The sequence below is a fragment of the Sphaeramia orbicularis genome, unplaced genomic scaffold, assembly GCF_902148855.1.
Source record: "Sphaeramia orbicularis unplaced genomic scaffold, fSphaOr1.1, whole genome shotgun sequence".
In the NCBI taxonomy this organism is placed as follows: Eukaryota; Metazoa; Chordata; class Actinopteri; order Kurtiformes; family Apogonidae; genus Sphaeramia; species Sphaeramia orbicularis.
Genome location: NW_021941576.1, coordinates 231,013 through 258,031, shown reverse-complemented (window position 1 = coordinate 258,031; position 27,019 = coordinate 231,013). Strand labels below are relative to the sequence as shown.

The 27,019-nt window shown below is 43.5% G+C and overlaps 1 protein-coding gene across 1 annotated transcript; it reads right to left on the bottom strand.

Annotated features, from left to right (window-relative positions):
* Positions 1-359: 359 nt before the first annotated feature.
* Positions 360-27,019, bottom strand: LOC115416232 (protein phosphatase 1K, mitochondrial-like). The gene is made up of 9 exons (XM_030129979.1): positions 26,950-27,019; positions 23,178-23,305; positions 19,531-19,707; positions 17,404-17,576; positions 17,209-17,309; positions 9,169-9,334; positions 2,831-2,975; positions 2,380-2,514; positions 360-1,179 (listed from the first exon to the last, which is right to left on the bottom strand). The coding sequence occupies exons 2-9, from the start codon at positions 23,286-23,288 to the stop codon at positions 1,048-1,050; spliced, it is 1,140 nt and encodes a 379-aa protein (XP_029985839.1). The 5' UTR covers positions 23,289-23,305; positions 26,950-27,019; the 3' UTR covers positions 360-1,047.

Below are 27,019 nucleotides of genomic sequence, written 5' to 3'. Positions count from 1 at the left end.
AATGAACATGGACCTGTGCAGTTGAATGAGTGAAGATGGACCTGTGCAGTTGAATGAATGAAGGTGGACCTGTGCAGTTGAATGAATGAAGGTGGACCTGTGCAGTTGAATGAATGAAGACGGACCTGTGCAGTTGAATGAATGAACATGGACCTGTGCAGTTGAATGAATGAAGACGGACCTGTGCAGTTGAATGAATGAAGGTGGACCTGTGCAGTTGAATGAATGAAGACGGACCTGTGCAGTTGAATGAATGAACATGGACCTGTGCAGTTGAATGAATGAAGACGGACCTGTGCAGTTGAATGAATGAACATGGACCTGTGCAGTTGAATGAATGAAAACTTCAGAGCCAAGCAGAGCATTTACAGTTTATGAAGACCTCAGGGAAATGTGGGAAAATAAAGAATTGCATTTAAAAAAGCAGAATGTCCCTCCTATAAGTTAAAGCTCTTTCTATTCACCTTCACTAAAACATATTTCCATCAACATTTCCTGTTTGAGGTAAAAGGCAAACAAATTCACCTTTTACTTATATAATCATCAGTATTAAAACATGGCTCCTCTGTGGTTTATGTGTATTAAAATACTCTTTGGCTTATGTAACAGTGGTATAAAATGAAAAGAAAACAACAACTAAATTATTGATTTCAACTATACATATATACACAATATGTTTAAGGTGGATCAGAGGCTGAACTGTTCAACACTTCCCTCTCCTGCCTCCGGTGTCACTCACACTGGTGGATGAATGGGTATGAATGTTGGGTGGTGGTGGGAGGGCTGTAGGCTTCTGTCTGCCCCCCCCCCCCCCCCCCCAGGGCAGCTGTGGATACAGGTGTAGTTTACCTCCACCAGAGGGGGAGTGTGAGAGTGAATGAATAATGGGTCAGTAATGTAAAGCACTTTGAGTGGCCAAAAAAGCGCTGTAGAAATGTCATCCATTATTAATATGATTATTATTATGATGAACTCTAGCTTTTTAAAACTGTTGGTGTCCTTGGAGTCCATCTGGATGGATCAGCTCTCTCTGTTGTGTGTGAGTTCTTATGCCCATCGTCCACTTGAACTGAAGTTTCTGCTCATACTGTAGGTGCTGGCAGAGCTCTGATGTTTCCCCCAGGCTCCGAACGGGACGATGAGGATGGAAGCATTGTCATCAGAGCCGTACTGCAGCGCCTGCAAAACACAAACCCTTCCATGAACCACATTCAAAACACAAACCCTTCCATGAACCACATTCAAAACACAAACCCTTCCATGAACCACATTCAAAACACAAACCCTTCCATGAACCACATTCAAAACACAAACCCTTCCATGAACCACATTCAAAACACAAACCCTTCCATGAACCACATTCAAAACACAAACCCTTCCATAAACCACATTCAAAACACAAACCCTTCCATGAACCACATTCAAAACACAAACCCTTCCATGAACCACATTCAAAACACAAACCCTTCCATGAACCACATTTATGGTCTCTTACCTTAGCTAGCTATTCCTACATTTCCAAGAATACCTTTTGTTTAGCAGCTTATTGCATATTGAAAAGAATGAATGGTGTCACTTCCTTGAATAAAAGAATGTTGGATTTGCAGCTGTTTATTACTTTATTGCAATGTTTCCTTTAAGATTCATTAAACTCTGAAAAATCTATTGCACATTACTTTTATATGATTAAGTAAACTTAATAAAAAGAAAAAAAGAAAAAAGAAAAAAAAAAGCTGACTTAAAAGAGAATGAGGTGTTTTCCAAACAGATATACAGGACAACACAAACCAACTAAAAACAGAGCTGTGATCCAACTATCAAATGGACGCGTGTGAAGACGATAACACAGATTTGGATGACTGAAGTAACTGTTTGAAGGATAAAACTTCTGCAGATGTGCGTAAATAATGAGCTTCACAAACTATTCCATGACTGAACCAGTCTGTGACAACACTGTTTTCAATTAGAGTTAGGGATAGGGATAGGCTAACCCTAACCCTGACAGTCCAGTGTGTGTCCAGTGTGTGTCCAGTGTGTGTCCAGTGTGTGCCCAGTATGTGTCCAGTATGTCCAGTATGTGTCCAGTGTGTGTACAGTATGTCCAGTGTGTGTCCAGTGTGTGTTCAGTATGTGTCCAGTATGTGTCCAGCATGTCCAGTGTGTGTCCAGTATGTCCAGTATTTGTCCAGTGTGTGTCCAGTATGTGTCCAGAGTGTGTCCAGTATGTCCAGTGTGTGTCCAATGTGTGTCCAATATGTCTAGTGTATGTCCAGTGTGTGTCCAGTATGTCTAGTGTATGTCCAGTGTGTGTCCAGTATGTGTCCAGTGTGTGTACAGTATATCCAGTATGTGTCCAGTATGCCCAGTTGTCCACTCTACCTGTTCTGCGATGACTTGTGCTGCTTCTGTTGGATCTGGACACTGGTTGATGACATCACAGATCTCCTGGTCACTCAACAGGAAGTTGATCCCATCACTGGTCAGAGTCAGGAATGAGTCATTGGCGTGTTGGACCTGCACAGAAAAAGGGTGAGGGTTAGGATTAGGTTTGGGTTAGGATTAAGTTAGGGTTAGGATTAGGATTAGGATTAGGATTAGGTTAGGTTTAGGGTTAGGGTTAGGGTTAGGTTTAGGTTTGGATTAGGTTAGGGTTAGGGTTAGGCTTGGGTTAGGATTAGGTTTGGGTTTAGGTTTGGGTTAGGTTTAGGTTTGGGTTAGGATTAGGTTTGGGTTTAGGTTTGGGTTAGGTTTAGGTTTGGGTTAGGATTAGGTTTGGGTTAGGATTAGGTTTGGGTTAGGATTAGGTTAGGGTTAGTTGTTTTTTTCTCACCATAATCCGTGTGGTGTCTGGTTCAGCGATGACGCCGCTGTCTTTCAGGTGGAAGTCTCCGATGCTGCGTGTCATGGCCAGTCGTCCGTTAACGTTAGCCTGACCCACACTGTTCCACGTGACGAAACCCCCGTGTCTCTGGATCCTAAACACACACATGGAGCGTTCTGGGATTACAGTGAACACTGAGAGGCTGGGCCATGATCATTTCTGCTTTATTGGGATAGAAATCTGTTCAGTGTATATTCAGGACAGACAGAAAAGTGTTCCTGGGACACAGTCACACCTCCTGTCTACAACCCAAAATAGACTCGTCTGCTGTTATGTAACATCAGCTGCAACAAGCCCTGAACATAAACAGCACATGACTGAGCCTAGGAAGTCCTAACCCTAACCCTAACCGTAGGAAGTCCTAATCCTAACCCTAGGAAGTCCTAATCCTAACCCTAGGAAGTCCTAACCCTAACCCTAGGAAGTCCTAACCCTAACCGTAGGAAGTCCTAACCCTAACCCTAACCGTAGGAAGTCCTAACCCTAACCCTAAGAAGTCCTAACCCTAACCCTAGGAAGTCCTAACCCTAGGAACTCCTAACTCTAACCCTAGGAAGTCCTAACCCTAACCCTAGGAAGTCCTAACCCTAACCCAACCCTTACATCCCTTTGACTGATGTACATTTCCATTTTTTATCCTGTTCCTTCACTCCAGTGAAATGACTGCAGTGAACACTATGAAAACTGAAAACTCAGCTCTTCCTCCTCACAGCTTGAACTCTGCTCAGTTAATCCACTTCAGTTTGTGTTACAAAAGAAGAGGCTTTTTTCTAAAATGGGTTAGGGTTAGGCCAGGGGTCAGCAACCCTGGTCCTAGAGAGCCACTATCCTGCATGTTTTAGATGTAACCCTCTTCCAACACACCTGATTCAAATGATAAGCGGCTGTGGCTCAGGTGGTAGAGCGGGTCGTCCAATAACTTGAAGGGTTGGCGGTTCAAATCCCGCTCTGTCCTAGTCAGTCCGTTGTGTCGGAGGGGCCGTAGGCGCAAATTGGCAGCCACGCTTCTGTCAGTCTGTCTCAGGGCAGCTGTGGCTACAAATGTAGTTTACCACCACCAGAGTGTGAATGTGAGAGCGAATGAATAATGGGTCAATAATGTAAAACACTTTGGGTGTCTAGAAAAGCGCTATAGAAATCTAATTCATTATTATTATTATCATCAAGCTCTGCAGAAGCCTGGTAATGACCATCAGGTGAGCTGGAAGAGGGAACCATCTGAAACATGCAGGACAGTGGCTCTATAGGACCAGGGCTGCTGACCCCTGGGTTAGGCTCCTGACCATTACAAGCTTCCTCCCACACTAACTTTGATCCCACTGGCTGTTACCACAGTAGTGTGGGCTTAGGGTTAGGCTAACTTTAGGGTTAGGGTTAGGCTAACTTTAGGGTTAGGGTTAGGCTAACTTTAGGGTTAGGGTTAGGCTAACGTTAGGGTTAGGGTTAGGCTAACGTTAGGGTTAGGGTTTATGCTAACTTTAGGGTTAGGGTTATGCTAACTTTAGGGTTAGGGTTAGGCTAACTTTAGGGTTAGGGTTAGGCTAACTTTAGGGTTAGGGTTAGGCTAACTTTAGGGTTAGGGTTTATGCTAACTTTAGGGTTAGGGTTAGGCTAACTTTAGGGTTAGGGTTAGGCTAACTTCAGGGTTAGGGTTAGGCTAACTTTAGGGTTAGGGTTAGGCTAACTTTAGGGTTAAGGTTAGGCTAACTTTAGGGTTAGGATTAAGATAAATTTAGGGTTAGGGTTTATGCTAACTTTAGGGTTAGGGTTAGGCTAACTTTAGGGTTAGGGTTAAGATAACTTTAGGGTTAGGGTTAGGCTAACTTTAGGGTTAGGGTTAAGATAACTTTAGGGTTAGGGTTTATGCTAACTTTAGGGTTAGGGTTAGGCTAACTTTAGGGTTAGGGTTTATGCTAACTTTAGGGTTAGGGTTAAGATAACTTTAGGGTAAGGGTTTATGCTAACTTTAGGGTTAGGGTTAGGCTAACTTTAGGGTTAGGGTTTATGCTAACTTTAGGGTTAGGGTTGGGCTAACTTTAGGGTTAGGGTTTATGCTAACTTTAGGGTTAGGGTTAGGCTGTCCTCCTGTCCCTCTGTCCTCCTGTCCGTCTGTCCTCCTGTCCGTCTGTCCTCCTGTCCCCCTGTTGCCACAGGACTGTGGACAGAACCGTCACACATGTCCCGGTTCTATCCACTCACAGGAAAAGCCCAGGGGTCCAGTCTGGCTCCATTCCTGGTATTTCTTTAATAACGGATTCTAAAACTGTCATGTGTTTACACGCATCATTTCAATAAATATCTGTGTTCAGGTGAAAATGGGAAAACTGGGTTCAAATGGTGTAATTGCACCTGTATGTGATGCTGTCCACAAACACAGACAGAGCTGCAGAATACACTGAAATCACAGAAGGCACCGAGTTTCCTTTTTCTGCCCATGTGGTACTATGGTAACCCTAACCCTAACCCTTCTGGTCATGTGGTACTACGGCGTCATTGTTTCCATACAGTGCTGTTGGTCCTATCCATACGTCATTGTTTCCATACAGTGCTGTTGGTCCTATCCATACGTCATTGTTTCCATACAGTGGTGTTGGTCCTATCCATACGTCATTGTTTCCATACAGTGGTGTTGGTCCTATCCATACGTCATTGTTTCCATACAGTGGTGTTGGTCCTATCCATACGTCATTGTTTCCATACAGTGGTGTTGGTCCTATCCATACATCTTTGTTTCCATACAGTGGTGTTGGTCCTATCCATACGTCATTGTTTCCATACAGTGGTGTTGGTCCTATCCATACGTCATTGTTTCCATACAGTGGTGTTGGTCCTATCCATACATCTTTGTTTCCATACAGTGCTGTTGGTCCTATCCATACGTCATTGTTTCCATACAGTGGTGTTGGTCCTATCCATACGTCATTGTTTCCATACAGTGGTGTTGGTCCTATCCATACGTCATTGTTTCCATACAGTGGTGTTGGTCCTATCCATACGTCATTGTTTCCATACAGTGGTGTTGGTCCTATCCATACGTCATTGTTTCCATACAGTGGTGTTGGTCCTATCCATACGTCATTGTTTCCATACAGTGGTGTTGGTCCTATCCCTATGTCAGTGTGAGGGCTGCGTTGTGTGATTTTTCTGCTCTAGGACCTGTTGTCCAAAAATACCATTTCAGGGCACTGACAACACCGCTGTCATGTGGACAAAAGGCCCAAACCATAGTAAACTTTTGCGGATTGACATAATGTGGTTGTGGTGTGTACGGGGGGGGGGGGGGGGTATACTCCATATATGAGCACAGTACTGTGGTAGTATACTCCATATGTGAGTACAGTACTGTGGCAACAAGAGGACAATGAGTTCATGGAACAGGATCCATGATTGGCACTGTGGCAACCAAATATCCTAACTGCTTATTGTCACAGTCCAAATGCTAACATTTCATTGGCTCTGTGGCAATAGACAACTGGATATTTGGTGCCACAGTACTGTGGCAGTAGACATTGCCCATTTTTATTACATGCATTTGATTGTATGTCAAATGCAAGTACTGTATAATACCAGCCAACAGTGACAGAGAACGTCCAATCTGTTTTTATAATGACATGAACATAGAAGGACACCTGTCTACATAAGTTACTAAAAGTATTATAAACTACTGACTATGGAAGACAACAGAAGGTTTCAGTGTTTTCAGTCCTTTCTAAAGTCTGTTTCTGAACTCTAGACTTGGTCTTGTACACACCAGTACATTATGTAAGACACTGGTCCATTGCCAAAATACTGTACACTCTATTAATACACATAAACTTGAGCCGTCTCTAGTGGGAAACCTGAACCCTACTGCTGGCTGAAAAAAAAAAAAAAAAAGAAACAAACTGTTGACACTGTGGCAGAAGACGATCAGAAACACTGGGGAACACATCCAATTTAGAATTTGGAGTTAGGCAAATGTTCTGCTGAGTTGATGCCAACATTATTATTTGAGTAAAACCCTAAAAAATTATTTGTATTCCAAAAGGGAAAAAAGCCTGAAACCAAACAGTAGTCCAAACTCACACAGTCCACAACACTGGACAATACTTGAAGTGTTTGTTTCACAACATCTGTCCTTCGTCATCAGTGTTCTTCCTGGAAGCATTTTCCAACATGTGAATGAAACACTGCAGCTGTTTAAGAGAACCTTCCCTGAAGTCAGATTATAGACCAAGGCACAAAAAGGTCAATTCTACTTCTTCAATGATAGGGTGACTTTATTTGGTCTATTTTAGTTCTTGTTTTCAGAAAAAAGAAATACCCTGGAGAACACCTTTAATAGAATAAGAGAAAATTCAGAAAAAAAAACAAACAAACCAAAACCTAGAGAGTAAGTGTGGCCATAAAAATACAAACTAAAAAACAGCAAAATAATAAAATGTGACTTAATTATTGACCTATGGATAAAAATGAGGTGAGATTAAAAATCAACTGAAAATAGATTTTCTACTTGATCTCTGCAAAAATAACCACCTACATGAAACTATCATTTGAACTTGTATGAGATGAGCCTACATTCACAAAAGACTGAGGTGTGATACAGTGGTCCAAAAAAAAAAAAAAGGATCAGTTTACTGTAAAACCAAGCCTTTGGATCCAGGTGCTCCACACTCCTCTAAATACTTCTAGACTGAATGTACCTTTGGATCCAGGTGCTCCACACTGCTCTAAATACTTCTAGACTGAATGTACCTTTGGATCCAGGCGCTCCACACTCCTCTAAATACTTCTAGACTGAATGTACCTTTGGATCCAGGCGCTCCACACTCCTCTAAATACTTCTAGACTGAATGTACCTTTGGATCCAGGCGCTCCACACTCCTCTAAATACTTCTAGACTGAATGTACCTTTGGATCCAGGCGCTCCACACTCCTCTAAATACTTCTAGACTGAATGTACCTTTGGATCCAGGCGCTCCACACTCCTCTAAATACTTCTAGACTGAATGTACCTTTGGATCCAGGCGCTCCACACTCCTCTAAATACTTCTAGACTGAATGTACCTTTGGATCCAGGCGCTCCACACTCCCCTAAATACTTCTAGACTGAATGTACCTTTGGATCCAGGCGCTCCACACTCCTCTAAATACTTCTAGACTGAATGTACCTTTGGATCCAGGCGCTCCACACTCCTCTAAATACTTCTAGACTGAATGTACCTTTGGATCCAGGCGCTCCACACTCCTCTAAATACTTCTAGACTGAATGTACCTTTGGATCCAGGCGCTCCACACTCCTCTAAATACTTCTAGACTGAATGTACCTTTGGATCCAGGCGCTCCACACTCCTCTAAATACTTCTAGACTGAATGTACCTTTGGAGCAAGTGTTGCATGACACTGCAACTTCAGTTCAGCTAGGGTTACAGTTAGGGTTAGGTCTGTGGGTGTGTTTCAGTGTGTGTTCCAGTGTGTTTCAGTGTGTGTTCCAGTGTGTTTCAGTGTGTTCCAGTGAGTGTTTCAGTGTGTTCCAGTGAGTGTTTCAGTGTGTTCCAGTGTGTGTTTCAGTGTGTGTTCCAGTGTGTTCCAGTGTGTGTTTCAGTGTGTTTCAGTGTGTTCCAGTGTTTCAGTGTGTGCTTCAGTGTGCTTCAGTGTGTTCCAGTGTGTTTCAGTGTGTGTTCCAGTGTGTTTCAGTGTGTTTCAGTGTGTGCTCCAGTGTGTTTCAGTGTGTTCCAGTGAGTGTTTCAGTGTGTTCCAGTGAGTGTTTCAGTGTGTTCCAGTGTGTGTTTCAGTGTGTGTTCCAGTGTGTTCCAGTGTGTGTTTCAGTGTGTTTCAGTGTGTTCCAGTGTTTCAGTGTGTGCTTCAGTGTGTTCCAGTGTGTTTCAGTGTGTGTTCCAGTGTGTTTCAGTGTGTGTTCCAGTGTGTTTCAGTGTGTTCCAGTGAGTGTTTCAGTGTGTTCCAGTGAGTGTTTCAGTGTGTGTTCCAGTGTGTTCCAGTGTGTGTTTCAGTGTGTGTTTCTGTGTGTTCCAGTGTGTGTTTCAGTGTGTTTCAGTGTGTTCCAGTGTTTCAGTGTGTGCTTCAGTGTGTTCCAGTGTTCCAGTGTGTGTTTCAGTGTGTGTTTCTGTGTGTTCCAGTGTGTGTTTCAGTGTGTTTCAGTGTGTTCCAGTGTTTCAGTGTGTGCTTCAGTGTGTTCCAGTGTTCCAGTGTGTGTTTCAGTGTGTTTCAGTGTGTTCCAGTGTTTCAGTGTGTGTTTCAGTGTGTTCCAGTGTTTCAGTGTGTGTTTCAGTGTGTGTTTCAGTGTGTACCGCAGTCTCTCATCTTTACGGTCAGGGGTGTGGTCTGTGGTCAGCTTCTGGGCCCGCCCCTTCCTGCACAGCATCGCTCGGCTGTCGCCGGCGCTGCCCACCACCAGCTCCACGCCATCCCGTAGCATAGCAACCGTTGCGGTGGTGCCAGCTGTTAAGAACGAGGCTGGACGGAAAAAAAAAGATGTGTTATTGAGGAATTTTACCCCAAAAACACCGTGTGAATGGAGCTGATCCTAAAGTGGGCTGACTGCAGAGTCAATGAGCCTGTTTACATGAGCGTCCAAATCTGATCACTGAGCCTGTTTGCACGACCGTCCAAATCTGATCACTGAGCCTGTTTACATGAGCGTCCAAATCTGATCACTGGGAGGAATCCAAAACTGGTCATAATCAGATGGGACACATTTACATGCACTTCAGAAATGCGATAACAGAAAACCCTGTTTGGATACTCCAGTCAATGATCACATGACTTTGGGAGTATGTATGTACATAGTGATCGTAGACTCAAACTTCCTGTTGTCTTCTGCTCTCGTTTGATGACATAACTTCTGTTTTCTATGATTTTAAATGTGTTCACACATGCTCAGACCTGTCAGATGAACCTGTCTACATGCAGGAAGGCACTGGAGTATTGGGGATGAAATCCAAGAGTGTTCATGTGATTTGTCCTAATCAGATGATGCTGTTTACATGATCACTTGAATATTATGATAAGTCCAGAGTATTGGTGTGCATGTAAACAGGTTCACTGGAGCTGATCTGGTTAGGGTTAGGGATAGGGTTCGGTTCATGGTGAAACCACATCTGACTGACACACTACGTTCTGATGCTTTAAAAACATTATGAGCCATGATCCAAACCAGTCATCTTCTGTGTGTTTCAGATGAACTTGCATCTTTTTTTTCCAACCTTTGTTTATTTGGAGTTTTGCAGAAATGGGTCATTACAAACACTGTATCATATGTCACAAAACAATAGAAAATGAACTGTTGCACAATTTCCTTTTTTTTTTTTTTTTTTTTTACACGTATACAAAAACAAAACAAACAAACCCAAGAACAACTACAGCAACCTTCTCCATGAACACACACACACACACACACACACACACACACACACACACAAAAAAACAGCTGGGAAGGTTCACATTCAGAAGAATGATGGATTATGTGTTACACAAGGTAAAGTGCCAGACATAAAAAAAGAAGAGGACCAGGCGTTCAAATGAACATAAAGGTCAATCTGGAACAAAGGGGAAATGAAGTTGCATCTTTTATCAAATGTGTTTATAAGCTTGTTCCTTAAAACATTTTTTTTGCATTATCTTTCAAAGGAAGTGTTGTTTGTTACTTGTTACTCAACATCATTGCAAAGAAGACGGCTGTCCTCAGTGACTGTTTTTAGTTCCTTTAGGTCAGTGTTTCCAACCTTTTTGAGCCACAGGCTTAGGGTTAGGGTTAAGGCTGCTTTATGCTGACCATGTCAGCCAGCTCTGCGCGGCTTCACGTGGTTAGTTGACATCATTTTCACAGCCACGCCCCTTTGCACGGCTCATCTCAAGCGGAAACTTTCCGCATCACGCACCTCAGGAAATTTGTAAGAGACGCGTGGACAACATGGCCGACATTCAGGAGCTCCTGGTGGTAGAAGTGCAGAAGCACAGGCACCGGTATGATTAGTCCCACCAGGACCACCGCCACAGCCGAGTGGGGAACAATTCATTAGGGGAAATTACAGCTACAGTCGGCAAAGAGGAGGAATGGGAAAAAAAACCTGGAAAAACATTCAGGACAGATATGTGAAGGCAAAAAAAGACCACCAAAGGGAGAAGTGGAGACCCAGGGGGGAGGGGCCAAATGTCCCGTATGATTCTGGGAGAGTTGAGCTGGATCTGGAATTTTATTAAAACAGGGAAACACACACACATTTCCCTCTGGAGGAGGTAGCTTATTGGTAATTTTCTTCTTCTCTAGTTTTTAATGTGATAGACGTGTGTTTGTGGCAGACTGCCCCCTGCAGTTTGGGAACAGACGCTGTGCGGAGCCGCCTGGAGTAGAAAAGCATCATGCGTACTCTCGTGCCGACTCCCCACGTTTATTTTCCGCACGCCACGTTCATGTGGCGAGCATAAACCAACCTTTAGTCACATATCTTACATCTGAAAAACCAAAAGGCACAGAACCAATCCAACATATCACGAGTGTATTTATTGAAATATTATGTGAATCTAGTCTCAGTTTACTTATTCAGTGGGACACTGTCGCAGGTGTTTGGAAAGAGGGGGGTGTGTCAGTGACCCCTTGGACGGACCCCCCTACCTTATGCATTGAGTTCCATCGTAGTATAATAGAGGCATATCCCCTCTGCCCCAACCCAATCTGCCGGTTCCGCGGGTAACCCACTGATCCGCACATCACTAAGGAGAGGGGTTTAAGGAACAGAATGCACCGCACGGGGCTGATCAGAGGGGTTTAATGAACAGAATGCACCGCACGGGGCTGATCAGAGGGGTTTAATGAACAGAATGCACCACACGGGGCTGATCACAGGGGTTTAATGAACAGAATGCACCGCACGGGGCTGATCACAGGGGTTTAATGAACAGAATGCACCGCACGGGGCTGATCACAGGGGTTTAATGAACAGAATGCACCGCACGGGGCTGATCACAGGGGTTTAATGAACAGAATGCACCGCACGGGGCTGATCACAGGGGTTTAATGAACAGAATGCACCGCACGGGGCTGATCACAGGGGTTTAATGAACAGAATGCACCGCACGGGGCTGATCAGAGGGGTTTAATGAACAGAATGCACCGCACGGGGCTGATCAGAGGGGTTTTATGAACAGAATGCACCGCACGGGGCTGATCAGAGGGGTTTAATGAACAGAATGCACCGCACGGGGCTGATCAGAGGGGTTTAATGAACAGAATGCACCGCACGGGGCTGATCAGAGGGGTTTAATGAACAGAATGCACCGCACGGGGCTGATCAGAGGGGTTTTATGAACAGAATGCACCGCACGGGGCTGATCAGAGGGGTTTTATGAACAGAATGCACCGCACGGGGCTGATCAGAGGGGTTTAATGAACAGAATGCACCGCACGGGGCTGATCAGAGGGGTTTTATGAACAGAATGCCCCGCACGGGGCTGATCAGAGGGGTTTAATGAACAGAATGCACCGCACGGGGCTGATCAGAGGGGTTTTATGAACAGAATGCACCGCACGGGGCTGATCAGAGGGGTTTAATGAACAGAATGCACCGCACGGGGCTGATCAGAGGGGTTTTATGAACAGAATGCACCGCACGGGGCTGATCACAGGGGTTTAATGAACAGAATGCACCGCACGGGGCTGATCACAGGGGTTTTATGAACAGAATGCACCGCACGGGGCTGATCACAGGGGTTTTATGAACAGAATGCACCGCACGGGGCTGATCACAGGGGTTTAATGAACAGAATGCACCGCACGGGGCTGATCACAGGGGTTTAATGAACAGAATGCACCGCATGGGGCTGATCACAGGGGTTTAACGAACAGAATGCACCACATGGGGCTGATCAGAGGGGTTTAACGAACAGAATGCACCACATGGGGCTGATCAGAGGGGTTTTATGAACAGAATGCACCACATGGGGCTGATCAGAGGGGTTTAATGAACAGAATGCACCACATGGGGCTGATCAGAGGGGTTTTACGAACAGAATGCACCGCATGGGGCTGATCAGAGGGGTTTTACGAACAGAATGCACCGCATGGGGCTGATCAGAGGGGTTTAATGAACAGAATGCACCGCATGGGGCTGATCAGAGGGGTTTAACGAACAGAATGCACCGCATGGGGCTGATCAGAGGGGTTTTATGAACAGAATGCACCACATGGGGCTGATCAGAGGGGTTTTACGAACAGAATGCACCACATGGGGCTGATCAGGCACTGTTTAGTCGTACATCACTGCGCTCACATACAGGACCAATCAGGTGAAACTGGATAATCTGACACTCTTGATTTCTCACAGCACACTTCAGTGGTTGGAAACACTGATTTAGGTTCTTCTAGTAAATGAGTCTATACGTTGTAGGACAGCATACTCAACCACTCGGACTTGTCTTTGGTTGTTTGGTCCAGTTCTGCAGTGGGACTCATCTTTTACATCCACTAGGGGTGGAACAGTGCACTCGTTTGTACCGAAGTGTTTCAGTTTGGGGTCGTCAATACAATGTGGAGGTGTACCCAACAAATACATGTAGCCTATGTGAAAAACGCAAACACTCGCTGCAAGTTTATACACAAACCTTGAAGTGGAACAAGCACAGTATGAGCAGAGTGGAACAAGTGGAAGCCATGTGCACTATTTGATCTGCTGGACTGACATCGAAGCAGTTAGGGTTAGGGTTAGCACCATCCACATGGGTTAGGGTTATGGTTAGGGTTAGCACCATCCACATGGGTTAGGGTTAGGGTTAGCACCATCCACATGGGTTAGGGTTAGCACCATCCACATGGGTTAGGGTTAGCACCATCCACATGGGTTATGGTTAGGGTTAGCACCATCCACATGGGTTAGGGTTAGGGTTAGCACCATCCACATGGGTTAGGGTTATGGTTAGGGTTAGCACCATCCACATGGGTTAGGGTTAGCACCATCCACATGGGTTGGGGTTATGGTTAGGGTTAGCACCATCCACATGGGTTAGGGTTAGGGTTAGCACCATCCACATGGGTTGGGGTTATGGTTAGGGTTAGCACCATCCACATGGGTTAGGGTTAGCACCATCCACATGGGTTGGGGTTATGGTTAGGGTTAGCACCATCCACATGGGTTAGGGTTAGGGTTAGCACCATCCACATGGGTTGGGGTTATGGTTAGGGTTAGCACCATCCACATGGGTTATGGTTAGGGTTAGCACCATCCACATGGGTTAGGGTTATGGTTAGGGTTAGCACCATCCACACGCTGAAGGTAACCCAAGAATCACATGTCCAACACCAGAGCTGGATGATCCTCTGTCTTCTCTGAGCTTTTTCATTTGGTAGCATGTCACTGGACTGAAACTGGATCTAAACCAGGGTTCTCAAACTCCTGTTCTTTCAGGTTCCACATTCAGGTCCACATTCAGTCTGATTTGATCTGCAGTGGACTGAACCAGTAAAATAATAACAGAATAACCTATAAATAATGACAACTGCACATTTATGTCTGTGTTTTAGTGCAAAAAATAACTGAATAAATAAATAAAAACATCAAATTATGAAAACACTTACTTTTATAAACTATCCAAAGAAAAAAAGATGTGAATAATCTGAAAAAAGTTAAATTTGACAGAAAAATAAGTGCAAGTTAACCAATCTTCTGCCTCCATTTCTCATTAGTCCATGTGCATTCTGGATCAGATCTCCAAAGACACTAAACACTGAGGAACAGGAAGAAAATAGTTCAAACTGGGCTGAATTTAATACAGACATTTCAGGTTGGACACATTTGTTCAGGTTAGTCACATTTTATTGGTACAGGATAATTTGTAAATGTCAATATTTTCATGATTTAATGTTATTTTTTGCACTAAAACAAAGACAGAAATTTGAAGTTGTCATTATTTATAGGCATAATGTAATTATTCTTATTATTTATTTATTTTTTTACATCAAACTGAGAAGAAAATCTGCAGTCATTCTTTCTTGTCAGTTCTTCTGCTGTTATTATTGGACTGTAGATCAGATTGGTCTGGACGTGGAACCACAACTAAAATGAGATCCACAGCCCGGACTGGAATTTTTACACTTTGTAAGTTCGTCCCAGGGGTCGGACTGGAACCTTTGGGGGGCCGTATTTGGACCCCAGGATGCATGTTTGACACCCCTGATCTAAAACAGATCCAAGTGAAGACCCCTTTACCCACAATGGACCAAACTGAAATGTTTTTGTACGGTTTCACCCCTACTTACCACTGAATTTTTCCAATCTTCCAGTCTGTAATATTTCAGTCTTTTTAGAACTAACTGGTTAGAGTTAGGGTTAGGGTTGGACTCCTTCTAGGTTAGGGTTAGGGTTGGACTCCTTCTAGGTTAGGGTTAGGGTTGGACTCCTTCTAGGTTAGGGTTAGGGTTGGACTCCTTCTGGGTTAGGGTCTGACTCCTTCTAGGTTAGGGTTAGGGTTGGACTCCTTCTGGGTTAGGGTTAGGGTTGGACTCCTTCTGGGTTAGGGTAAGGGTTGGACTCCTTCTGGGTTAGGGTTAGGGTTGGACTCCTTCTGGGTTAGGGTTGGACTCCTTCTAGGTTAGGGTTAGGGTTAGGGTTGGACTCCTTCTGGGTTAGGGTTAGGGTTGGACTCCTTCTGGGTTAGGGTAAGGGTTGGACTCCTTCTGGGTTAGGGTTAGGGTTGGACTCCTTCTGGGTTAGGGTTGGACTCCTTCTGGGTTAGGGTTAGGGTTGGACTCCTTCTGGGTTAGGGTTAGGTTTGGACTCCTTCTGGGTTAGGGTTGGACTCCTTCTGGGTTAGGGTTAGGTTTGGACTCCTTCTGGGTTAGGGTTAGGTTTGGACTCCTTCTGGGATAGGGTTAGGTTTAAACTCCTTCTGGGTTAGGGTTAGGTTTAAACTCCTTCTGGGTTAGGGTTAGGTTTAAACTCCTTCTGGGTTAGGGTTAGGTTTAAACTCCTTCTGGGTTAGGGTTAGGTTTAAACTCCTTCTGGGTTAGGGTTAGGTTTAAATTCCTTCTGGGTTAGGTTTAAACTCCTTCTGGGTTAGGGTTAGAGTTAGGGTTAGGTTTAAACTCCTTCTGGGTTAGGTTTGGACTCCTTCTGGGTTAAGGTTAGGTTTAAACTCCTTCTGGGTTAGGGTTAGGTTTAAACTCCTTCTGGGTTAGGGTTAGGTTTAAACTCCTTCTGGGTTAGGGTTAAGTTTAGACTCCTTCTGGGTTAGGGTTAGGTTTAAACTCCTTCTGGGTTAGGGTTAGGTTTAAACTCCTTCTGGGTTAGGGTTAGGTTTGGACTCCTTCTGGGTTAGGGTTAGGTTTAAACTCCTTCTGGGTTAGGGTTAGGTTTAAACTCCTTCTGGGTTAGGGTTAGGTTTAAACTCCTTCTGGGTTAGGGTTAGAGTTAGGGTTAGGTTTAAACTCCTTCTGGGTTAGGGTTAGGTTTGGACTCCTTCTGGGTTAAGGTTAGGTTTAAACTCCTTCTGGGTTAGGGTTAGGTTTAAACTCCTTCTGGGTTAGGGTTAGGTTTAAACTCCTTCTGGGTTAGGGTTAGGTTTAAACTCCTTCTGGGTTAGGGTTAGGTTTAAACTCCTTCTGGGTTAGGGTTAGGTTTGGACTCCTTCTGGGTTAGGGTTAGGTTTAAACTCCTTCTGGGTTAGGGTTAGGTTTAAACTCCTTCTGGGTTAGGGTTAGGTTAGGGTTAGGTTTAAACTCCTTCTGGGTTAGGGTTAGGTTTAAATTCCTTCTGGGTTAGGGTTAGGTTTAAACTCCTTCTGGGTTAGGTTAGGGTTAGGTTTAAACTCCTTCTGGGTTAGGGTTAGGTTAGGGTTAGGTTTAAACTCCTTCTGGGTTAGGGTTAGGTTTAAACTCCTTCTGGGTTAGGGTTAGGTTTAAACTCCTTCTGGGTTAGGGTTAGGTTAGGGTTAGGTTTAAACTCCTTCTGGGTTAGGGTTAGGTTAGGGTTAGGTTTAAACTCCTTCTGGGTTAGGGTTAGGTTAGGGTTAGGTTTAAACTCCTTCTGGGTTAGGGTTAGGTTTAAACTCCTTCTGGGTTAGGGTTAGGTTAGGGTTAGGTTTAAACTCCTTCTGGGTTAGGGTTAGGTTAGGGTTAGGTTTAAACTCCTTCTGGGTTAGGGTTAGGTTTAAACTCCTTCTGGGTTAGGTTAGGGTTAGGTTTAAACTCCTTCTGGGTTAGGGTTAGGTTTAAACTCCTTCTGGGTTAGGGTTAGGTTAGGGTTAGGTTTAAACTCCTTCTGGGTTAGGGTTAGGTTTAAACTCCTTCTGGGTTAGGGTTAGGTTTAAACTCCTTCTGTACTGCTGTGTGTGTGTCTCACCGTTGTTAAAGTAGCTCAGGTGTGTGTGCAGAGCCTTGTCAGCATCTAAAAAGGCTTTCTTCAGAACTTTCTCCAGATCATCCTCTTCTTCCAGAGCATCTCTGTAAAAATGTGTTTTTTTAATTCAATAACTGCATAAGTCGCATGTGAGTAACTCCATTTCCTGTCCAAAAGGTCCAATAAAATGAAAGGAACCTGATAAATTTCTCCATGAAGGTGTAGCAGTAGTCGGCAGCGTGCGGTCCACCGTGGCCGTCAAACACTGCGAAGTAGAGCAGGTTGTCATGGATACGGGCCACACGGAGACGGTCCTCATTCTGCTTTCTGAGGCCCAAAACAGACGCACAGCCGACCCGGGACAGACTGACCTGAAAGACACATCTGAATGTGTGATCATCTAGTTCTGTTTATGTCTAGTCTTCTCATTCATGACACTCTTCTGGAAATGGACTTTATACTGGATTTATGTCTTTGTGTGCATACCACCCATCATTATTTTCTGCTATTTCATAATACAACACTCCATTTATAACATAACTGAAAGAATAACTGAAACAAATCATATTTGTTTGGTGAAGCTTTGAACTTCTTTATTGCTTTACCACTTTTCTTCTCCACTTGTTCATTTCCTTACACAGCAGCAGTGTACCGTTTGACCACATTTCATTCTTTCCATATACTGATGCCCTCAAGTGAACCTTTATTTTGTCAATTTGAGCTACTCAGTCATTATTTCTTGTTGATCTTGCTTTCCACTGAAATGTTCATATAATTTTTCTTTGAAGGATCAGTTTATCCTTTTAATCAAATATTCATTTATTTCACTACAGCACCTCAGTTACGACTATAAAAAGACACAAAAACATACTGGTGATGCATTTGATATCAGTACAAAAGAACCTCACAGTACGAGTTTAATTTGTCCTTGACCACGCTTGTTTTGCGACTTACTTGTTTTAAAAAATAGTTTTCCCCGTTAAAATGAACTGAAATACAATTAATCCATTCCAGCCCCCAAAAAACGCCCAAAAATGCCCATTTAACGGTTTTTAAAAACAGAAACAAGTGCAGTTAGAAAGAAAATAGCAATTATAAAAACACAATAAAAGAGAATGCAAACTAAATGAACTGTTTTATGAACTTATTTACCTTAAAAATGAGATGACCTGTGTGCGAGGAAGACGGTGGACCGGGAGGAGGAGCATTATTGTTTGGAAGGAGAATTGCAATAGTATTTTGTCTGGCACAGAGGCTGCTCTTGTTGGGTTAGCTTAGCATGTGCCAACTGTTGTCTTAGGTTAGCATGTGCCAGCTCAGGTTAGCTTAGCATGTGCCAGCTGTTGGCTTAGGTCAGCATGTGCCAACTCAGTTTAGGTTAGCATGTGCCAGCTCAGGTTAGCTTAGCATGTACCATCTCAGTTTAGGTTAGCATGTACCAGCTCAGGTTAGGTTAGCATGTGCCAGCTCAGTTTAGGTTAGCATGTGTCAGCTCAGTTTAGCTTAGCATGTGCCATCTCAGTTTAGGTTAGCATGTACCAGCTCAGGTTAGGTTAGCATGTGCCAGCTCAATTTATGTTAGCATGTGCCAGCTCAGTTTAGGTTAGCATGTGTCAGCTCAGTTTAGCTTAGCATGTGCCAGCTCAGGTTAGGTTGGCATGTGCCAGCTCAGTTTAGGTTAGCATGTGCCAGCTCTGGTTAGCTTAGCATGTGCCAGCTCTGGTTAGCTTAGCATGTGCCAGCTGTTGGCTTAGGTCAGCATGTGCCAACTCAGTTTAGGTTAGCATGTGCCAGCTCAGGTTAGCTTAGCATGTGCCATCTCAGTTTAGGTTAGCGTGTACCAGCTCAGGTTAGGTTAGCATGTGCCAGCTCAGTTTAGGTTAGCATGTATCAGCTCAGTTTAGGTTAGCATGTGCCAGCTCAGTTCAGGTTAGCATGTGCCAGCTCAGTTTAGGTTAGCGTGTACCAGCTCAGGTTAGGTTAGCATGTGCCAGCTCAGTTTAGGTTAGCATGTATCAGCTCAGTTTAGGTTAGCATGTGCCAGCTCAGTTCAGGTTAGCATGTGCCAGCTCAGTTTAGGTTAGCATGTGCTAGCTCAGTGCTAGTATGAAGCTCACTCAAACTGCCCATTTCCACTTGGATTTCAAGACAAAACTACTCCGGTATGAGTCATCTGCTCGTACTCCATTGGTGCCCTGGTACTGTGAGGTTCTCCTCTAGATCACAAAGCTGTAAACGCTCAAATATCAGTACTGAACCATGTAGTGACTCACACTATATGACCTTGATTATTTGGACTGATCTTCTGTTGGTTGTACGCTTTACCTGTGGAATGGGTTTTCCATATCTGATACTGGATGGAAGCAGGACGGGTTCCTCGATCCGATTGTCCCAGATCCCAAATGAATCCCAGGTCACCGGCTGACCGCTGCCGTCCGTATCGAACCGAACTGAGCCGCTAACCTTCCGAACTCCGGCTACACCGAACAAAGCCCCACACACCTGCAGAGGGTGGAAAGAAAAAAAAAATTACAAGTTTTTACAAGGATTCATGGACTAAGATGGACAAAAAAACACAAGTTCTGCAATTATGCATGAAGCAATACAGATATATAGACTTAGAAAAAACCAAAAAACCACTGGATTAAAGGTTCAGTTTGTAATATTTAATGACATTCACATTGTAACGCTCTGCTCTCACCCTGACCCTGATCTATGCCCAGGAAAAACACTCCAGTCTGTGGTGAAGGTCGCTCTGGGTTTGTGGTTCCTCACTCAGGTGGAGTAGTTGTACTCCTACAGTAGTAGTAGTAGTAGTACTCCTACAGTAGTAATAGTACTTCTATAGCAGTAGTAGTACTCCTACAGTAGTAACAGTAGTCCTACAGTAGTAGTAGCACTCCAACAGTACTAGTAGTAGAACTCCTACAGTAGTAGTACTACTACTACAGTAGTAATGGTACTCCCACAGTAGTAGTAGTACTCCTACAGTAGCAGTCGCACTCCTACAGTAGTAGTAATAGTACTCCTACAGTAGTAGTAATAGTACTCCTACAGTAGCAGTCGTTCTCCTACAGTAGTAGTAATAGTAGTAGTACTCGTACAGTAGTAGTAATAGTAGTAGTACTCCTACAGTAGTAGTAGTAGTAGAACTACTGCAGCAGTAGTAATACTACTACAGTAGTAATAGCACTCCCACAGTGGCAGTCGCACTCCTACAGTAGTAGTAATAGTACTCCTACAGTTGTAGTGATAGTACTCCTACAGTAGTAGTAATAGTACTCCTACAGTAGTAGTAGTAGTCCTACAGTAGCAGTCGTACTCGTACAGTAGTAGTAATAGTAGTAGTAATAGTAGTAGTACTCGTACAGTAGTAGTAATAGTAGTAGTAATAGTAGTAGTAGTACTCGTACAGTAGTAGTAATAGTAGTAGTAATAGTAGTAGTACTCGTACAGTAGTAGTAATAGTAGTAGTACTCGTACAGTAGTAGTAATAGTAGTAGTACTCGTACAGTAGTAGTAATAGTAGTAGTACTCATACAGTAGTAGTAATAGTAGTAGTACTCGTACAGTAGTAGTAGTGCTGGTACAGTAGTAGTAATAGTAGTAGTACTCGTACAGTAGTAGTGATAGTTGTAGTACTCATACAGTAGTAGTAATAGTAGTAGTACTCGTACAGTAGTAGTAATAGTAGTAGTACTCATACAGTAGTAGTAATAGTAGTAGTACTCGTACAGTAGTAGTAGTACTCGTACAGTAGTAGTAATAGTAGTAGTACTCGTACAGTAGTAGTGATAGTTGTAGTACTCGTACAGTAGTAGTAATAGTAGTAGTACTTGTACAGTAGTAGTAATAGTAGTAGTACTCGTACAGTAGTAGTAGTACTCGTACAGTAGTAGTAATAGTAGTAGTACTCGTACAGTAGTAGTGATAGTTGTAGTACTCGTACAGTAGTAGTAATAGTAGTAGTACTCGTACAGTAGTAGGAGACGGTGCCTCCACCTGAATTTAAAAATGATGTCACTGTTTTCTGAATGAAGTAAGTGTTGAGCAGATGTGCTGTCTTTAGATGACATAGCACACCAGTGCCCATGAAAGTGAATGTGTGTTTTCTAAGCAGTGCTGAATGCATCTGAGGTGAACTAAACTAAACTAAACCCTCCTCAAACACAGATGGATACAAAGAACTCCCAGCTTCTACAAATGAACCTCTATGTGACAGTGACGTCACAGACTCAACTGGAAACAGTTTATATGATGGAGAGGACAGACAGGAAGTGAGCCACAAAGATAATAGTACATAGAGTTCATGTGGGAAAAAAGAAAATATGGAGTCTAAGAAGAGGAAGAACCCTCAGATGATTCCCAGATACAGACACAGAACCAACAGCAGCCACCAGCTGCACACATGTGTTCAGCATCTACAGGCAGTACATCTGGACCATTAAGTGCATTTGGGAGACAAATATTCAAAAATAAATACAGGGCTACTTCACAACTGATAAGTTACTTCATTAGTTTTTATTTTTGCTCACTAATGGGTGATAAGCCATAAATTATTGACTTTAAATGCATATGAACATAAAATAACTACTAGTGTGAGAATAATTTAGCCACTTAGAGCAAGAGAAAACTATTGGAGTATAGGGGTAAGCACTTTACATCCAATTATCAAATAACACAGCAGGTAAAAAACAAAACAAAAACAAATACCATTAAAGGCTTAATGAGCTACAATAATTAAACACACTCAAATGTATATAAAAAAAGGGCAAAAATTTGAGGAGACTAGATATTCATATTACAACTGAATGGAATAGTTATTTTAACCTGAATTTCATTGATCACAGAGCATTGACTTGATTAAAAATAGAAAAGTATAAAAGTAGTTTGTGATGTCCTGAAGCGTTTAGCTCAGCTCCAGTCAAACTGCACACAGGCTCAAATGATTTGGTCAATTAGCTGTTGGGATTCAGTAAAGTCTACTTGCTTGGTCAACAAAGAGAATTAAGTTATTAAAAAAGCATAAACACACAAAAACTTCCAAACTAAATAGCAGCTAAAGTCCCTTAAATCTACACCTTTAAATTATAGCCTTCTGCAGTTACATCCTTATTTCCCCCTAAGACGGAAGCTTCAGCGCAGTCGGTCTGCGCAGAGGGTTAGGGTTAGCGCTAACTCTAACCCCTTCAGTGCAGTCGGTCTGCGCAGAGGGTTAGGGTTAGCGCTAACTCTAACCCCTTCAGTGCAGTCGGTCTGCGCAGAGGGTTAGGGTTAGCGCTAACTCTAACCCCTTCGGTGCAGTCGGTCTGCGCAGAGGGTTAGGGTTAGCGCTAACTCTAACCCCTTCGGTGCAGTCGGTCTGCGCAGAGGGTTATGGTTAGCGCTAACTCTAACCCCTTCGGTGCAGTCGGTCTGCGCAGAGGGTTATGGTTAGCGCTAACTCTAACCCCTTCGGTGCAGTCGGTCTGCGCAGAGGGTTATGGTTAGCGCTAACTCTAACCCCTTCGGTGCAGTCGGTCTGCGCAGAGGGTTATGGTTAACGCTAACTCTAACCCCTTCGGTGCAGTCGGTCTGCGCAGAGGGTTATGGTTAGGGCTAACTCTAACCCCTTCGGTGCAGTCGGTCTGCGCAGAGGGTTAGGGTTAGGGCTAACTCTAACCCCTTCAGTGCAGTCGGTCTGCGCAGAGGGTTATGGTTAGCGCTAACTCTAACCCCTTCAGTGCAGTCGGTCTGCACAGAGGGTTATGGTTAGCGCTAACTCTAACCCCTTCAGTGCAGTAGGTCTGCGCAGAGGGTTATGGTTAGGGCTAACTCTAACCCCTTCAGTGCAGTCGGTCTGCGCAGAGGGTTAGGGTTAGGGCTAACTCTAACCCCTTCAGTGCAGTAGGTCTGCGCAGAGGGTTAGGGTTAGGGCTAACTCTAACCCTAACCCCAGTGGTTTGAATAAGTGTGTGGCACATAGAGTTCACCTGCATGGACGCGGTGCAGGACTGTGCTGTGAACAGACTGGTGTGGAGGCCCGGTTTGGTGACGGCAGCTCGACCACAGCGCAGCAGACTGACCAACACTGAGGAGGACATTTCCAACAGACTGACAACTGTGAGGGAGAAGGAAACAGCTGATTAATGAAAGAAACACAAACAGACAAAAGCTGCAGACCATGTCTTTAAATAACTTGTAGTGATAGTCTGTCCAACAGCCCAGACTGAAGAGAGGTTCTGGTTCTGGGAACAAAAAAGTAATGTTCACACCTGAAGAGCTGAAAACATTGGACTGTTGTCTAAATGAGTGTTGTGGATGAACCAGCACACCAAGAAGGATTCAAGTTCAGCACCAAGAAGGATTCAAGTTCAGCACCAAGAAGGATTCAAGTTCAGCAGCAAAAAGGATTCAAGTTCAGCACCAAAACGGATTCAAGTTCAGCACCAAGAAGGATTCAAGTTCAGCACCAAGAAGGATTCAAGTTCAGCAGCAAAAAGGATTCAAGTTCAGCACCAAGAAGGATTCAAGTTCAGCAGCAAAAAGGATTCAAGTTCAGCACCAAGAAGGATTCAAGTTCAGCACCAAAAAGGATTCAAGTTCAGCACCAAAAAGGATTCAAGTTCAGCACCAAGAAGGATTCAAGTTCAGCACCAAAAAGGATTCAAGTTCAGCAGGGCCTTTGTGCAGGAATCTACACCTGCATTTACTTGCCTCCGTCCACAAAAATATACATTATACAGACTAAATGTCCACAGTAATATACATTATACAGACTAAATGTCCACAGTAATATACATTATACAGACTAAATGTCCACAATAATAGACATTATACAGACTAAATGTCCACAGTAATATACATTATACAGACTAAATGTCCACAATAATAGACATTATACAGACTAAATGTCCACAATAATAGACATTATACAGACTAAATGTCCACAATAACAGACATTATATAGACTAAATGTCCACAGTAATAGACATTATACAGACTAAATGTCCACAATAATAGACATTATACAGACTAAATGTCCACAGTAATAGACATTATACAGACTAAATGTCCACAGTAATAGACATTATATAGACTAAATGTCCACAATAATAGACATTATACAGACTAAATGTCCACAGTAATAGACATTATACAGACTAAATGTCCACAGTAATAGACATTATACAGACTAAATGTCCACAGTAATAGACATTATACAGACTAAATGTCCACAATAATAGACATTATACAGACTAAATGTCCACAATAATAGACATTATACAGACTAAATGTCCACAATAATAGATATGATATAGACTAAATGTACTCTAACTTTAACCTGGATTTGAAACAGAAGATAGAAAACTATTAAGAGATCAAAAACAAATTAATTTTAGCTAAAAAAGAAGTTTGTGTTTTGATGTCTGGGTCGACAGAAATGTGTGGTGATAAAATGGGGTCAGGCGTAAAAAAAGTTTGGAAACCAGTGCCATAGATATTGATGTAATAACTGAAGTGATCTTGGTTATTATCAAGAAAACCTTGGAAAATGGATAGATTTCAACTCTGAAATTAAACTCTTATGAGCTGTTATTGTTGTCCATCCATCCATTATCTTCTGCTTGTTCCAGGGCCGGGTCACAGGGGTAACAGTCTAAGCAGGGATGCCCAGACTTCCCTCTCCCCAGACTCCTCCTCCAGCTCTTCCGGGGGGACCCTGAGGCGTTCCCAGTCCAGCCCACAGACATAGTCTCTCCAACGTGTCCTGGGTCTTCCCTCAGGTCTCCTCCCGGTGAACATGCCCGGAACACCTCCCCAGGGAGGCGTCCAGGAGGATCCGAAACAGATGCCCGAGCCACCTCAGCTGGTTCCTCTGGATGTGGAGGAGCAGCGGCTCTACTCCGAGCTCCTCCCTGGTGACTGAGCTCCTCCCCCTATCCCTAAGGGTGCACCCACCCACCCTGCAGAGGAAACTCATTTGGACCGCTTGTATCCGGGATCTTGTCCTTTCGGTCCTGACCCAAAGCTCACGACCATAGGTGAGGGTAGGAACGTAGACTGACCGGTAAATCCAGAGCTTCTCCTCTCAGCTCAGCTCCCTCTGAACCACGACAGACCGGTACAACGATGGCATCACTGCAGATGCTGCACCGATCCACCTGTCAATCTGACGCTCCATCCTTCCCTCACTCGTGAACTCCCCCTTGAACTGCCACCTAACCGTGGCGGGGGAGTTTGAGTGCCCGAATGATCCCAGGAGCTATGTTGTGGAGGGCTTTATGCCCCTGGTAGGGTCTCCCAAGGCAAACAGGTCCTGGGTGATGGGCCAGACTCAGAGCAGTTCAGAAGCCCTTATGAAAAATAACCAACAAAAAAACGTGACGTCGCCCGGTATGGCGCAGCCGGGGCCCCACCCTGGAGCCAGGCCCGGGGTTGGGGCTCAAATGCGAGCGCCTGGTGGCCGGGCCTATGCCCACAGGGTCCTGCCAGGCCCAGCCCAAAGGAGCGACGTGGGCCCGCCCTCTGGTGGACTCAGCACCCACCGAGGGAATCGTAGGGGCTTGGAACTATGTGGATCGGGTGGCAGTCAACGGCAGGGGGCTGGACGACCCGATCCCCGGACGCACAGTCTATTATTCCACGACTGTATTTCTAGATTTAGTGAACTTGAGATACAGATGAGTGAAAGTTATGTATTTATTCATCTAAATCAAACTGATTTCCATTCAATATCCACAAAAATACCCAAGGGTCAACTTTCTATCATCAGTTGGACCTTTGTGAAGGGGTCTGGAACATGAACAGACATTTACAGATCAGACCAAACACACACTGCACATGTGCCTTTGGATGCACAACAACATGTCCCAACACACTCAGAAGAACAATGGAGAAGTTCTAGTTCAAACATGTTCATGCTACATGGGTATGATATGAAATAATTATAGCAGCCGTTAGGAGGAAAGAGTGCACTGAACATGCCTAAAACCCAGAGAAATAAAAAGAACTGTCTGAGAAATACAATGACAAGGAATGAAGGAAGGAAAGTTATGAATATACAACAAGTAGAAATAAACAAGTGTATATAGAAGAAACTGTTCAGTTATAAATATACAGCAAGTAGAAATAAACAAGTGTATATAGAAGAAACTGTTCAGTTATAATATACAGCAAGTAGAAATAAACAAGTGTATATAGAAGAAACTGTTCAGTTATAAATATACAGCACGTAGAAATAAACAAGTGTATATAGAAGAAACTGTTCAGTTATAAATATACAACAAGTAGAAATAAACAAGTGTATATAGAAGAAACTGTTCAGTTATAAATATACAGCAAGTAGAAATAAACAAGTGTATATAGAAGAAACTGTTCAGTTATAAATATACAGCAAGTAGAAATAAACAAGTGTATATAGAAGAAACTGTTCAGTTATAAATATACAGCAAGTAGAAATAAACAAGTGTATATAGAAGAAACTGTTCAGTTATAAATATACAGCAAGTAGAAATAAACAAGTGTATATAGAAGAAACTGTTCAGTTATAAATATACAGCAAGTAGAAATAAACAAGTGTATATAGAAGAAACTGTTCAGTTATAAATATACAGCACATAGAAATAAACAAGTGTATATAGAAGAAACTGTTCAGTTATAAATATACAACAAGTAGAAATAAACAAGTGTATATAGAAGAAACTGTTCATGTTCGGTTGATTCAAAGTGTTTGCAGGTGGTTTTCGTGTCGTTAATGTTCACCTTGTTTCTCTTTTTCCCTCCTGGTCTGTCTCCGGTAAACAGGTGCTCCAGAACCGGCCTTCTGCCCCCT

What these genes read in the sequence shown, in the direction of transcription:
- LOC115416232 (XM_030129979.1), bottom strand. Translation starts at nt 23,288, where the DNA reads ATGTCCTCCTCAGTGTTGGTCAGTCTGCTGCGCTGTGGTCGAGCTGCC. An exon ending in ATGGAAAACCCATTCCACAG is followed by an intron (nt 17,577 to 19,530) that starts GTAAAGCGTACA and finishes TGTGTCTTTCAG; the next exon opens with GTCAGTCTGTCCCGGGTCGG. An exon ending in CGTAAAGATGAGAGACTGCG is followed by an intron (nt 2,976 to 9,168) that starts GTACACACTGAA and finishes GTGTGTGTTTAG; the next exon opens with GATCCAGAGACACGGGGGTT.